The sequence below is a fragment of the Oncorhynchus mykiss genome, chromosome 15, assembly GCF_057628025.1.
Source record: "Oncorhynchus mykiss isolate SJ-2025 chromosome 15, ASM5762802v1, whole genome shotgun sequence".
NCBI classification, from domain to species: Eukaryota; Metazoa; Chordata; class Actinopteri; order Salmoniformes; family Salmonidae; genus Oncorhynchus; species Oncorhynchus mykiss.
The window spans coordinates 42,463,006-42,476,733 of record NC_143036.1 but is presented as its reverse complement, the minus strand read 5'-3'; the positions used below and the strand labels follow the sequence as shown (position 1 = coordinate 42,476,733).

The 13,728-nt window shown below is 39.3% G+C and overlaps 1 protein-coding gene across 4 annotated transcripts in view; it reads left to right on the top strand.

Moving 5' to 3' along the window:
- Positions 1–13,728, top strand: part of dgkd (diacylglycerol kinase delta) — a 120,903-nt gene that overhangs the window by 91,951 nt on the left and 15,224 nt on the right. For all 4 annotated transcript variants that reach the window (XM_036944350.2, XM_036944348.2, XM_036944351.2 and 1 more), the window contains one exon: positions 2,662–2,775. In XM_036944350.2, coding sequence (XP_036800245.2) covers positions 2,662–2,775 — 114 coding nt within the window. The remainder of the gene's footprint in view (positions 1–2,661; positions 2,776–13,728) is intronic.

The following is a 13,728-nucleotide window of genomic DNA, read 5'->3' as shown; positions in this document are numbered from 1 at the left end:
CTGGGCTCTGGCTGGGCTACTCAAGATAATTCAGAGACTTGTCTTGGCTGTGTGGTTAGGGTCGTTGTCCTGTTGGAAGGTCGCCCCAGTCTGAGGTCCAGAGCGCTCTAGAGCAGGTTTTGATCAAGGATCTCTCTACTTTGCTCCGTTCATCTTTGCCTCGATCCTGACTAGTCTCCCAGTCCCTGCCACTGAAAAACATCCCCACAGCATCATGCTGCCACCATCATGCTTCACCGTAGAGAAGGTGCCTTATTTACTCCAGACGTGATACTTGGCATTCAGGCAAAAGAGTTCAATCTTGGTTTCATCAGATCAGAGAATCTTGTTTCTCATGGTCTGAGTGTCCTTTGGGTGCCTTTTGGCAAACTCCAAACGGGCTGTTGTGTCTTTTACTGCGGAGTGGCTTCCATCTGGTCACTCTACCATAAAGGCCTAATTGATGTAGTGCTGCAGAGATGGTTGTCCTTCTGGAAGGTTGTCCCATCTCCACAGAGGAACTCTAGAGCTCTGTCAGAGTGACCATTGGGTTTTTGGTCACCTCCCTGACCAAGGCCCTTCTCACTCGATTGCTCAGTTTGGCCGGGCAGCCAGCTCTTGGAAGAGTCTTGGTGGTTCCAAACTTCTTCCATTTAATAATGATGGAGACCACTGTGTTCTTTGGGGACCTTCAATGCTGCAGAAAGGTTTTGGTAGCCTTCCCCAGATCTGTTCCTCGGCACGATCCTGTCTCAGAGCTCTATGGACTATCCCTTTGACCTCATGGCTTGGATTTTGCTCTGGCATGCACTGTGAAACCTTATATAGATAGGTGTGTGCCTTTCCAAATCTTGTCTAATCAATTGAATATACCACAGGTGGACTCTAATCAAGTTGTAGAAACATCTCAAGGATGGTCAATGGAAACAGAATGCACCTGAGCTCAATTTCGAGTCTCATAGCAAATGGTGTGAATAAGTTTCTGTCTTTGGTGTTTAATAAAGTTGCAAACATTTTAAAAACACTGTTTTCACTTCGTGTGTAGATTGCTGAGGAAATTGTTTTATTTAATCCATTTTAGACTAAGGCTGTAACATTACAAAATGTAGAAATAGTCAAGGGGTCTGAATACTTTCTGAAGGCACAGTATGTTCACACCCCCTGACATTAATTTTTTTGTGTTACAGCCTGCATTTAAAATCAATTACATTTAGATTTTTTTTGTCACTGGCCTACATACAATACCCCATAATGTCAGTGGAATTATGTTTTTCAAAATGTTTACAAATGAATTTGAAAAAACACAGACATGTCTGAGTCAATAAGTATTCAACACCTTGGTTATGGCAAGCCTGAATAAGTTCAAGAGTAAACATTTGCTTACCAAGTCAAATAAGGCAAAGGACCAAACAGATTTAATCGCAAATATCAGGGAGGTTTTCCAATGCCTCACAAAGAAGGGCACCTATTGGTAGATGTGTAAAGTACGAAAACCAGACATTGAATATCCATTTGAGTATGGTGAAGTTGTTAATTACACATTGGAGTGTTTATCAATACACAGTTACTACAAAGATACAGGCGTCCTTCCTAACTCAGTTGCCGGAGAGGACGGTGACTGCTCACAGATTTTTTACATTTACCCACCTACCAGTAAGTGCTCTTCTTTACGAGGCATTGGAAAACCTCCCTGGTCTTTGTAATTTAATCTTTGTTTGAAATTCACTGCTCGACTGAGGGACCTTACAGATTATTGTATGTGTGTGGTACAGAGATGAGGTAGTCATTCATGTTATACACTATTATTGCACACAGTGTGCACTTATTTAGGCTTGCCATAACAAAGGGTTTGAATACTTATTGACTCAAGACATTTCAGCTTTTAGTTTTTATTAATTTGAATAAAAGTCTAAAAACATAATTCCATGTATGGGGTATTGTGTGTGTAAGCCAGTGATACAACCTCAATTTAATATATTTTAAATTCAGGCTGTAACACAACAATGTTTTGAATAGGGTGTGAATACTTTCTGAAGGCACTGTATATGTGACATGCTCTTTCTATGACACCGACTGACCAGGTGAATCCAGGTGAAAAATCCACTTCAGTCAGTGTAGATGAAGGGGGAGACGGGTAAAAATATATACTTTTAAGCCTTGAGACATGGATTGTGTATGTGTGCCATTCAGATGGTGAATGTGCAAAAGACAAAATATTTAAGTGCCTTTGAGTGGGGTATGGTAGCAGGTGCCAGGCACACCGGTTTGAGTGTTTCAAGAATGCTCAAAAGTTTCCTTTGTGTATCAAGAATGGTCCACCACCCAAAGGACATCCAGCCAACTTGACACAACTACGGGGCGGCAGGGTAGCCTAGTGGTTAGAGCGTTGGACTAGTAACCGGAAGGTTGCGAGTTCAAACCCCCGAGCTGACAAGGTACAAATCTGTCGTTCTGCCCCTGAACAGGCAGTTAACCCACTGTTCCCAGGCCGTCATTGAAAATAAGAATTTGTTCTTAACTGACTTGCCTGGTTAAATAAAGGTAAAATAAAAAAAAATAAAAAAATTGGAGTCAACATGGGCCTTGTAGAGCTCATGCCCCAATGACTCAATATTAGGAAGGTGTTCCTAATGTTTTGTACAATCAGTTTATGTAAAAAATGACATGTCCTCATCCCTGCAGACGTTCACGGCGCCGTCCTTTGACGATAAGATCCTGGAGGTGGTGGCGGTGTTTGGCAGCATTCAAATGGCTGTGTCCAGAGTCATCAACCTGCAGCACCACCGTATCGCACAGGTAACACACACAACATTTTCACAAACTCTGAGAGTGTGGAATCCCTCCACATCCTCATAGAGGATCTAGATACTTTTTCAAACCTCTCTGGATTAAAACCAAATTGTGATAGATATTATGTATTCGAACACAAGAAAAGACAACTTTTACATTACCGTGTAGTTTACCAATAAAGTTTTCTGACGGGGATGTGGACGTACTCAGTATACATATCCCGAAAGCAAGAAATAATCTCACTCCAATACATTTTTATAGAAATTTAGCAAAAGTAGATAAGATCTTGCTGCCGTGGGAAGGAAAATAGCTGTCTATTTGTGGAAAATTCTGCCTGATTTATCTCTTTAGTCACATCACAGTTGACCTATTTGCTTATGGTTTTGCCTACACCTAGCAACCTGTTTTTTTTTTATTATATGAGCAAAAAATATAGATTTTTTTTTGGAATGGCCTATTTATGTAATGAATATGAATTCGGAGTGCAGAAATGATTAAACATTAAAACATTAGACCTTTCACTAAAGGCGTCAGTCATACAAAAGTTATACTTAAACCAATCTGGTTCTCTTGCAAATTAGTAAGAATGTCTCATCCGATGTTCAAGAATGGTTTTCCCATTATTCAGATTACAGCCGCTCACTTTCGGTTATTTGAAAACAAAATTATCTCAAAAATATAAAAAGTTGGTTGCAATTTCAGTTTAATCCACCAGAAAAGACAGAAGAAATAATACAACAAATATTGTGATTAAACTCAAGTATACTAATTGATATAAACCGTTATAAAAAAATATATATATACATTTACAAAAAGTTATAATATTTGTAAATTATATCATAAATAGGACTGGTGGAGTTATGTCACACATGGAGCTAACACAAATATATGGAAATGTATGCTCTACCCAAAATTACAACCAAGTAATTGCAGCATTACCACAAAAATGGAAGAGGCAATTGGAAGGGGGAAAAAGTAAGGAACTTGTCTGTCGGCCCTGCATTATGGCTGCAATCCCGTTAACAAGAGCGATATGACAACAACCAGTGACAGGGCGCCATATTCAAAGGAACAGAAATCTCATAATTAAAATTCCTCAAACATACATGTATCTTATATGGTTTTCAAGGTAGTCTTGTTGTTAATCCCACCACAGTGTCCAATTTCAAATAGGATTTACGGGGAAAGCACCACAAACGAATATGTTAGGTCACCAACAACTCACTAAAATACACAGCCAATTTTACCCGCCAAAGAGAGAGAGAAAAAAAGCACAAATAGAGATCAAATTAATCACTAACCTTTGATAATCTTCATCAGATGACACTCATAGGACTTCATGTTACACAATACATGTATGTTGTGTTTGATAAAGTTCATATTTATATAAAAAAATCTGAGTTTACATTGGCGCGTTCACTAGTTCCAAAAACATCCAGTGATTTTGCATAGCCACATCGATTCAACAGAAATACTCATCATAAATGTAGATGATAAGACAAGTTATACACATGGAATTATAGATATACCTCTCCTTAATGCAACCGCTGTGTCAGATTTCAAAAAAACTTTACGGAAAAATAAAACCATGCAATAATCTGAGACGGCGCTCAGAATAATAGTCGCATAGCCGCCATGTTGGAGTCAGCTATAACCATAAATTACATGCTAAATATTCCCTTACCTTTGATGATCTTCATCAGAAAGTCTCCAAGGAATCCCAGCTCCACAATAAATGCTTGATTTGTTCGATAATGTCCATTATTTATTTCCAATTAGCTACTTTTGTTAGCGCGTTTGGTACACCTATCCAAACACTGGAGCTGGTCGACAGTTTCTTCGGACAAAAACTTCAAAAAGTTATATTACAGGTCGAAGAAACATTTCAAACTAACTACGGAATCAATCATTAGGATGTTTTTAACATATAGCTTCAATAGTTCCAACCGGAGAATTGCTTTGTGTCTAGAGGATGAACAGAACGCAGGAAGATATCATTTGCTTTGCGCGTGACCTTGAACTGGCACTCTGCCAGTAGTCTGATGCATTCTGTTCTTATTCAGCCCCACTTCACAGCAGAATCTTCATTCATATCTAACAGGGATTTCAAAAGGGAATGGTTTGACAATATACCAGCCTCAGATTTCTCACTTCCTGTTTGGATTCCTTCTCAGGATTTTGCCTGTCATATGAGTCCTGTTATACTCACAGACATCATTCAAACAGTTTCAGAAACGTCAGAGTGTTTTCTATCCAATACTAATAATAATATGCATATATTAGCAAATGAGACTGAGGAGCAGGCCATTTTCTCTGGGCACCTTTCATCCAAGCTACTCAATAGTGCACCTGCAGCCATAAGAAATTAAAGACCAAAATTGGTTAAAGAAAATTGTGATGAATAAAATTATACCAGTTTCATTTAAGGATAAAAAATGAGACAGATGTGCCATATAGATTCCAAAATAGTTGGGAAGAAATGTTTGATTCCGTGGCAGATGGGTTATGAATTGATACGCAAAACGACACTGTCCATATGTAGCTCAGTTTTGGTCACAGGTCCAGGAATGGCTGAAAAATTGCAGCATTTACCTGGAGCTAATGGTGCAAATAGCAATACTGGGTGATTTAAAAAGTCATAGTCAATTGATCAATAATATAATAATACTTTTAGCAAAAATCTTTGTGCAATATTGCTTTTGATATGATTTTCTGGTAATTTGTTTTTTTTTTCAATAATTTATTTAGTGCTTCTCAGTTTTAAGTGGTATATTTTCAAAATTCATAAGTACCAATCTCTAAACTGATAACACTTGTAATGCTCCCTATCTTTATAGTCAGAACCTTTGATTGTGCTTTCACCCTTGAGTCATTCATGAAAAATGTATGTTTTCCGTGAAATACCATGAGAACATTTTCATTTAGTCACCAATACATCAGCTATATTGGCTTACCATTTTAGTCATGTTAACTTCCATTTAATCCAATAGCAAAAAATACAAGATACACATTTCAAAACTATTCTTTTTGAAGTGCTTAATAGAAATAAAAGTAGATGGTAAATATCATTTTCATACAGTTCTTGACAAAAAACATTTTATTTTATCATTTTTAACCAATGGCAGGTTTCATTATCCTTAGACATTACATACATAGGACAAATCATCAGGAATAGGGGTATTGTAAAGCAGTTGGCGACTAACAATGTAGCATGATGTGGTATGCCATTTCTGCCGTATCCAACACTGTACAAGATCACCTTTTCGACGTGACTTGTCAACTGATACAGTATTGCCTGTCTCTCTGCTTGAAGCCACATTCATATATAATTTGGTTTTACCTTCCAACATACAAAAAAATATTTAGTCAGCCACCAATTGTGCAAGTTCTCCCACTTAAAAAGATGAGAGAGGCCTGTAATGTTCATCATAGGTACACTTCAACTATGACGGACAAAATGAGAAAAAAATCCAGAAAATCACATTGTAGGATTTTTAATGAATTTATTTGCAAATTATGGTGGAAAATAAGTATTTGGTCAATAACAAAAGTTTATCTCAATACTTTGTTATATACCCTTTGTTGGCAATGACAGAGGTCAAACATTTTCTGTAAGTCTTCACAAGGTTTTCACACACTGTTGCTGGTATTTTGGCCTATTCCTCCATGCAGATCTCCTCTAGAGCAGTGATGTTTTGGGGCTGTTGCTGGGCAACACGGACTTTCAACTCCCTCCAAATATTTTCTATGGGGTTGAGATCTGGAGACTGGCTAGGCCACTCCAGGACCTTGAAATGCTTCTTACGAAGCCACTCATTCGTTGCCCGGGTGGTGTGTTTGGGATCATTGTCATGCTGAAAGACCCAGCCACGTTTCATCTTCAATGCCCTTGCTGATGGAAGGAGGTTTTCACTCAAAATCTCACGATACATGGCCCCATTCATTCTTTCCTTTACACGGATCAGTCGTCCTGGTCCCTTTGCAGAAAAACAGCCCCAAAGCATGATGTTTCCACCCCCATGCTTTACAGTAGGTATGGTGTTCTTTGGATGCAACTCAGCATTCTTTGTCCTCCAAACACAACGAGTTCAGTTTTTACCAAAAAGTTATATCTTGGTTTCATCTGACCATATGACATTCTCCCAATCTTCTTCTGGATCATCCAAATGCTCTCTAGCAAACTTCAGACGGGCCTGGACATGTACTGGCTTAAGCAGGGGGACACGTCTGGCACTGCAGGATTTGAGTCCCTGGCGGTGTAGTGTGTTACTGATAGTAGACTTTGTTACTTTGGTCCCAGCTCTCTGCAGGTCATTCACTAGGTCCCCCCGTGTGGTTCTGGATTTTTTGCTCACCGTTCTTGTGAGATCTTGCGTGGAGCCCCAGATGGAGGGAGATTATCAGTGGTCTTGTATGTCTTCCATTTCCTAATAATTGCTCCCACAGTTGATTTCTTCAAACTAAGCTGCTTACCTATTGCAGATTCAGTCTTCCCAGCCTGGTGCAGGTCTACAATTTTGTTTCTGGTGTCCTTTGACAGCTCTTTGGTCTTGGCCATAGTGGAGTTTGGAGTGTGACTGTTTGAGGTTGTGGACAGGTGTCTTTTATACTGATAACAAGTTCAAATAGGTGCCATTAATACAGGTAACGAGTGGAGGACAGGGGAGCCTCTTAAAGAAGAAGTTACAGGTCTGTGAGAGCCAGAAATCTTGCTTGTTTGTAGGTTACCAAATACTTATTTTCCACCATAATTTGCAAATAAATTCATTAAAAATCCTACAATGTGATTTTCTGGATTTTTTTTCTCATTTTGTCTGTCATAGTTGAAGTGTACCTATGATGAAAATTACAGGCCTCTCTCATCTTTTTAAGTGGGAGAACTTGCACAATTGGTGGCTGACTAAATACTTTTTTGCCCCACTGTAAATTGATGCCAAATTGATACATTTGAGGTAAAAATATAGAATTTCAGCTTTCAGCAGATATCAAACTACACTGAGTATACCAAACATTAGGAACACCTAATATTGAGTTGCACCCCCCTTTGCCCTCAGAATAGCCTCAATTCGTCAGGGCATGGACTCAACAAGGTGTCGAAAGCGTTCCACACGGATGCTGGCCAAATTAACTCCAATGCGTCCCACAGTTGTTTCAAGTTAGCTGGATGTCCTTTGGGTGCTGGACTATTCTTGATACACACGGGAGACACTTTAGCGTGAAAAACGCATCAGCGCTGCAGTTCTTGACACAAACCAGTGCGCTTGGCACCTACTACCAGTGTTCCCTCTAATTTGTTTTGTCATTGAGCAAATGTCAGGTCTGCTGAGTGCAAACTTGAACGTTGTGAAAATTCTGTGCAACTTCCAGAGCACGTTTATTGTGAACACTGAGGCTATACCCACTTTGTTAAAGTTTTAACATTGGCCAAATAAGCAAAATGTTGTTGTGCTGTTTGATGCATGAAACCACTTTACAAAATAAAATATACTATTATTCACATATCATTATTACAGAGAATCAGACAAATTATGCTACCCTCTGCCTATTGGCTACTTAGCTTATTCAAGCCTGTCTCAAAATAGAACACCTCCCCTTGAAGCAAAAAAAAAGCTTTTTAACTGACTCACTTTTCAAAGTCTAGAAATGTACATGTTTTGTGCTCTTGTAGGAAGCAATCACTCCCCTATTGCTGACTACAAACTATCTTTAACTGGGCTAGTAACTTACTAACTAGCAAAGGATATGAACAAAATGTGCACACCTGGCTACATGCAGCTCTCGCTTTGATCTCAAAACAAGTGTATCTACTCACGACTGCTCATTCTGTGAACAAAGTCCAGTTTACCGGTCTGTGTAGAGTACGGGCTGAGTCGTGCGTGCTAATGCATTCTTACTCCAATGTGTTGTGCCTAAAACAAAATCTAGTTAGTTAGTTTTGTTCCTGTATGTTGCATTGAAAGTGGCTAATATTGAGTTGATTCGATCACAATTGCTACAGCAAAGGGTAACGTGGATAGTGTTAACATGGAAAACTCTAGAACATTGGTCACCAAACTTTCCTGAGTCAAGATCACTTTCTTAGTCAAAATGCAAGCCGAGATCTACCACTCAGGTTTTTTTTTAACATGACCAATTAAAAACCGTACCATAGCGATGAGGTTTGTGTAGTAAGCTATATGCCCAATACTTTATCACCGCATATTGGCTTTGCTTGAATTGCCCTGCCCAATGCATTGTTGTTTGGGCCATTTAGAAATATATATATTTCTAAATTTGAGGTAGGCTATATGATCACACCGGTAATGGATCCATTGTTGTTTTACTTGTGAGGCACAGCTGAGTGAGTATACATTTAAGTCATTTGCTTTTAAATTGTATTTTACTGGGCTGATGGTGCCTGCATCTGATGGTCAGTCTCAGCAGAGGGAGAGAGCAGCAGACTGAGGATCCACCTCTCATCATCCCTCCACTCTCCCTTTTCACCACTGACTCTGACGAAAAAGGGACACCGTCTTCCAGCTGATGGTGAAACTTGAGTCGCACCGTATTATTTCTGCCTCATGCACAAATTCATGTTGTTACTCCTATGAACAGAGAAAGTTAAATATTCCTCAATATTAAAAAGACCAAGCCGCTAATAATAATAACAACGCAAGCCTATAGATAATGTTAGGTTCTAAATGAACCGAGTAAAACTCACAGACGATTAGGAAAGCTCAAACCAAGTTTGTTCACCCGAAGGTTCGAACAGTTGAACAGGACCATAGGACCATGCCCCAGGACTACGTGTGTTATCATGTGTGGGTATGCATGTGTCTGTGCCTATGTTTGTGTTACTTCCCCCTGTTCCATAAGGTGTATTTCTTTATCTGCTTTTTAACTCTGATTCTACTGCTTGCATCAGTTACCTGATGTGGAACAGAGTTCCATGTAGTCATGGCTCTATTTGTGTAGTACTGTGCACCTCCCATAGTCTTTTCTGGACTTGGAGACTGTGAAGAGACCTCTGGTGGCATGTCTTGTGGGGTATGCATGGGTGTCCGAGCTGTGTGCTAGTATTTTAAACAGACGGCTCGGTACCATCAGCTTATCAACACCTCTTACAAAAATAAGTAATGAGGAAGTCAATCTCTTTTCCACTTTGAGCAATGATAGATTGACATGCATGTAATTAATGTTAGCTCTCTGTGTACCTTTAAGGGCCAGCCTTGCTGCCCTGTTCTGAGCCAACTGCAAGTGGCACCTGACCAAACGACTGAACAGTAGTCCAGGTGCGACAAAACCAGGGCCTGTAGGACCTGCCTTGTTGGTAGTGTTGTTAGAAGGCAGAGCAGCGCTTTTTTATGGACAGACTTCTCCACATCTTAGCTACTGTCATGGTCCAAACATATTGATACGACACCCTCTGAATGGCACACCTACACAATCCATGTCTCAATCCTTGTCTCAATTGTCTCCAGGCTTAAAAATCCTTATTTAACCTGTCTCCTCCCCTTCATCTACACTGATTGAAGTGGATTTAACAAGTGACATCAATAAGAGATAGCTTTCACCTGTATTCACCTGGACAGTCTGTCAGGGAAGGAGCAGTTGTCCTTCATGTTTTGTATGCTCATTGTATATACAGTACGTTAACCAAGCCATACAGTGCCTTGCGAAAGTATTCGGCCCCCTTGAACTTTGTGACCTTTTGCCACATTTCAGGCTTCAAACATAAAGATATAAAACTGTAATTTTTTGTGAAGAATCAACAACAAGTGGGACACAATCATGAAGTGGAACGACATTTATTGGATATTTCAAACTTTTTTAACAAATCAAAAACTGAAAAATTGGGCGTGCAAAATTATTCAGCCCCTTTACTTTCAGCGCAGCAAACTCTCTCCAGAAGTTCAGTGAGGATCTCTGAATGATCCAATGTTGACCTAAATGACTAATGATGATAAATACAATCCACCTGTGTGTAATCAAGTCTCCGTATAAATGCACCTGCACTGTGATAGTCTCAGAGGTCCGTTAAAAGCGCAGAGAGCATCATGAAGAACAAGGAACACACCAGGCAGGTCCGAGATACTGTTGTGAAGAAGTTTAAAGCCGGATTTGGATACAAAAAGATTTCCCAAGCTTTAAACATCCCAAGGAGCACAGTGCAAGCGATAATATTGAAATGGAAGGAGTATCAGACCACTGCAAATCTACCAAGACCTGGCCGTCCCTCTAAACTTTCAGCTCATACAAGGAGAAGACTGATCAGAGATGCAGCCAAGAGGCCCATGATCACTCTGGATGAACTGCAGAGATCTACAGCTGAGGTGGGAGACTCTGTCCATAGGACAACAATCAGTCGTATATTGCACAAATCTGGCCTTTATGGAAGAGTGGCAAGAAGAAAGCCATTTCTTAAAGATATCCATAAAAAGTATCGTTTAAAGTTTGCCACAAGCCACCTGGGAGACACACCAAACATGTGGAAGAAGGTGCTCTGGTCAGATGAAACCAAAATTTAACTTTTTGGCAACAATGCAAAACGTTATGTTTGGCGTAAAAGCAACACAGCTCATCACCCTGAACACACCATCCCCACTGTCAAACATTGTGGTGGCAGCATCATGGTTTGGGCATGCTTTTCTTCATCAGGGACAGGGAAGATGGTTAAAATGGATGGGAAGATGGATGGAGCCAAATACAGGACCATTCTGGAAAAAAACCTGATGGAGTCAGCAAAAGACCTGAGACTGGGACGGAGATTTGTCTTCCAACAAGACAATGATCCAAAACATAAAGCAAAATCTACAATGGAATGGTTCAAAAATAATCATATCCAGGTGTTAGAATGGCCAAGTCAAAGTCCAGACATGAATCCAATCGAGAATCTGTGGAAAGAACTGAAAACTGCTGTTCACAAATGCTCTCCATCCAACCTCACTGAGCTCGAGCTGTTTTGCAAGGAGGAATGGGAAAAAATGTCAGTCTCTCGATGTGCAAAACTGATAGAGACATACCCCAAGCGACTTACAGCTGTAATCGCAGCAAAAGGTGGCGCTACAAAGTATTAACTTAAGGGGGCTGAATCATTTTGCACGCCCAATTTTTCAGTTTTTGATTTGTTAAAAAAGTTTGAAATATCCAATAAATGTCGTTCCACTTCATGATTGTGTCCCACTTGTTGTTGATTCTTCACAAAAAAATACAGTTTTATATCTTTATGTTTGAAGCCTGAAATGTGGCAAAAGGTCGCAAAGTTCAAGGGGGCCGAATACTTTCGCAAGGCACTGTAGCTTTTCTTAGCCAGTCAAAATCATGAATCAGCTGGCATCATTTTTATGGATATATACAAAGATAAAACATGCAGCTAGTTTGCAGTTTTTCCAGCTTCCATTTGAAGCTGGAAATGAGCTCATTGTTATGGGATGTGTCCAAAGAAAATCACTAGAAAACAGTTTAAACAAATGCAAATGCGGCTACTTTACTGTTATTCTGGCTGCATGTTTTGACGTGACTGTAAGAGCCGTAGTTGGATAGCTAGCAACCAAGTGTTAAGAACGTTGCCAGCCAGTATGTCAATGGAACGTTTAGAAGGAACGACTGGGTCGCGTCTCTAGCAACCGAATCGATAGAATGAACGACCAGCCGGCTTGGGTAGCAACCCTAGATATGTGTCGGGACTACAGTTGAAGTCGGAAGTTTACATACACCTTAGCCAAATACATTTAAACTCAGCTTTTCACAATTCTTATTAACACCCGTGCCAATATATCCTCCAAACACCGGCTTTGAGCGATTTATCACTTTTATATAACTGCTGAACACTGTAAAATTCTATATTCTTACATCATAAATGTGTCAATTGGCATGCATTTATGTTGGAAGGTGAAACCAAATCAAATCATGAGGCTGTAAATAGTACATCATCTTCCATCAGCCAGTGTGTTTTGATAGTGACTTTTTCCACTTTGTCCTATCTGCTACCATTTCGAATGATCGTGTAGTGTACAATGCACTGCTGAAATACCTGGGTTATATTTAACAATATACTCCACTCATTATCTCAGTTGAAAAGTCACATAGAAAATTATATGTTATACATTGTTACATGGGGCAGAAATGGCATACACACACCGTGCTACTGCAATACAATACCCCTTTTTTTATGATTTGTCAATTCGTATGTTCTGTATTCAGTAAGAATAATTCAACTGTAAGACTGAAATAATTCTCAACACGCTCTCAACCTGACATTGAAAACAAAGCATAAAAAATGTGGTTTGCACAACAAAAAGATGTCAAGAAAAATGTTATAGCCTAATACTGTATGGAAAATTATATTTACCATCTACTATTCCTTTTCAAACACTGAAAAAACCATTGTTTAGAAAATGTACCTTGCATTTTTTGCTATTGAATTAAACAAAATGTTCTCATGTTATTTCATGGAAAACATAAATGTTGCATGAATGACTCAGGGGTGAAAGATGTGTTCAGCTCCAATGAATGCACAATCAAAGGTACTGAACAAAATACAAGTGTCATCACTTTTGTACTTTTTGAAAATATACCACTTACATCTGTAAAATGCACCAAAGTAATTGAAAACATGTTCAATATTTATATTTAAGGGATAGTTCACCAAAATCAGGAAATAACATTTTGGTTACCTTTCCCTGTAGACAGTCTATGTACAAGGTATGACAGCAATCCACAGTATCCATTGATTTGGACAACAAATGGTAAAAAGTTTGCATTTGGAAACAGTGGCCAGGTAAACAAAAGCAAATCATGGATTGCTGTCATACCTTGTCCATAGACTGCTTACAGGGTAAGGAAACCAATTAGTAATTTTGTAATTTGGGTGAACTATCCCTTTTTAAATGGAAGCATATACAGTGTGCAGGCCTTTGTGTTATTCTAATGTACCGTGCATTCGGAAAGTATTCGGACCCCTTGACTTTTTCCACATTT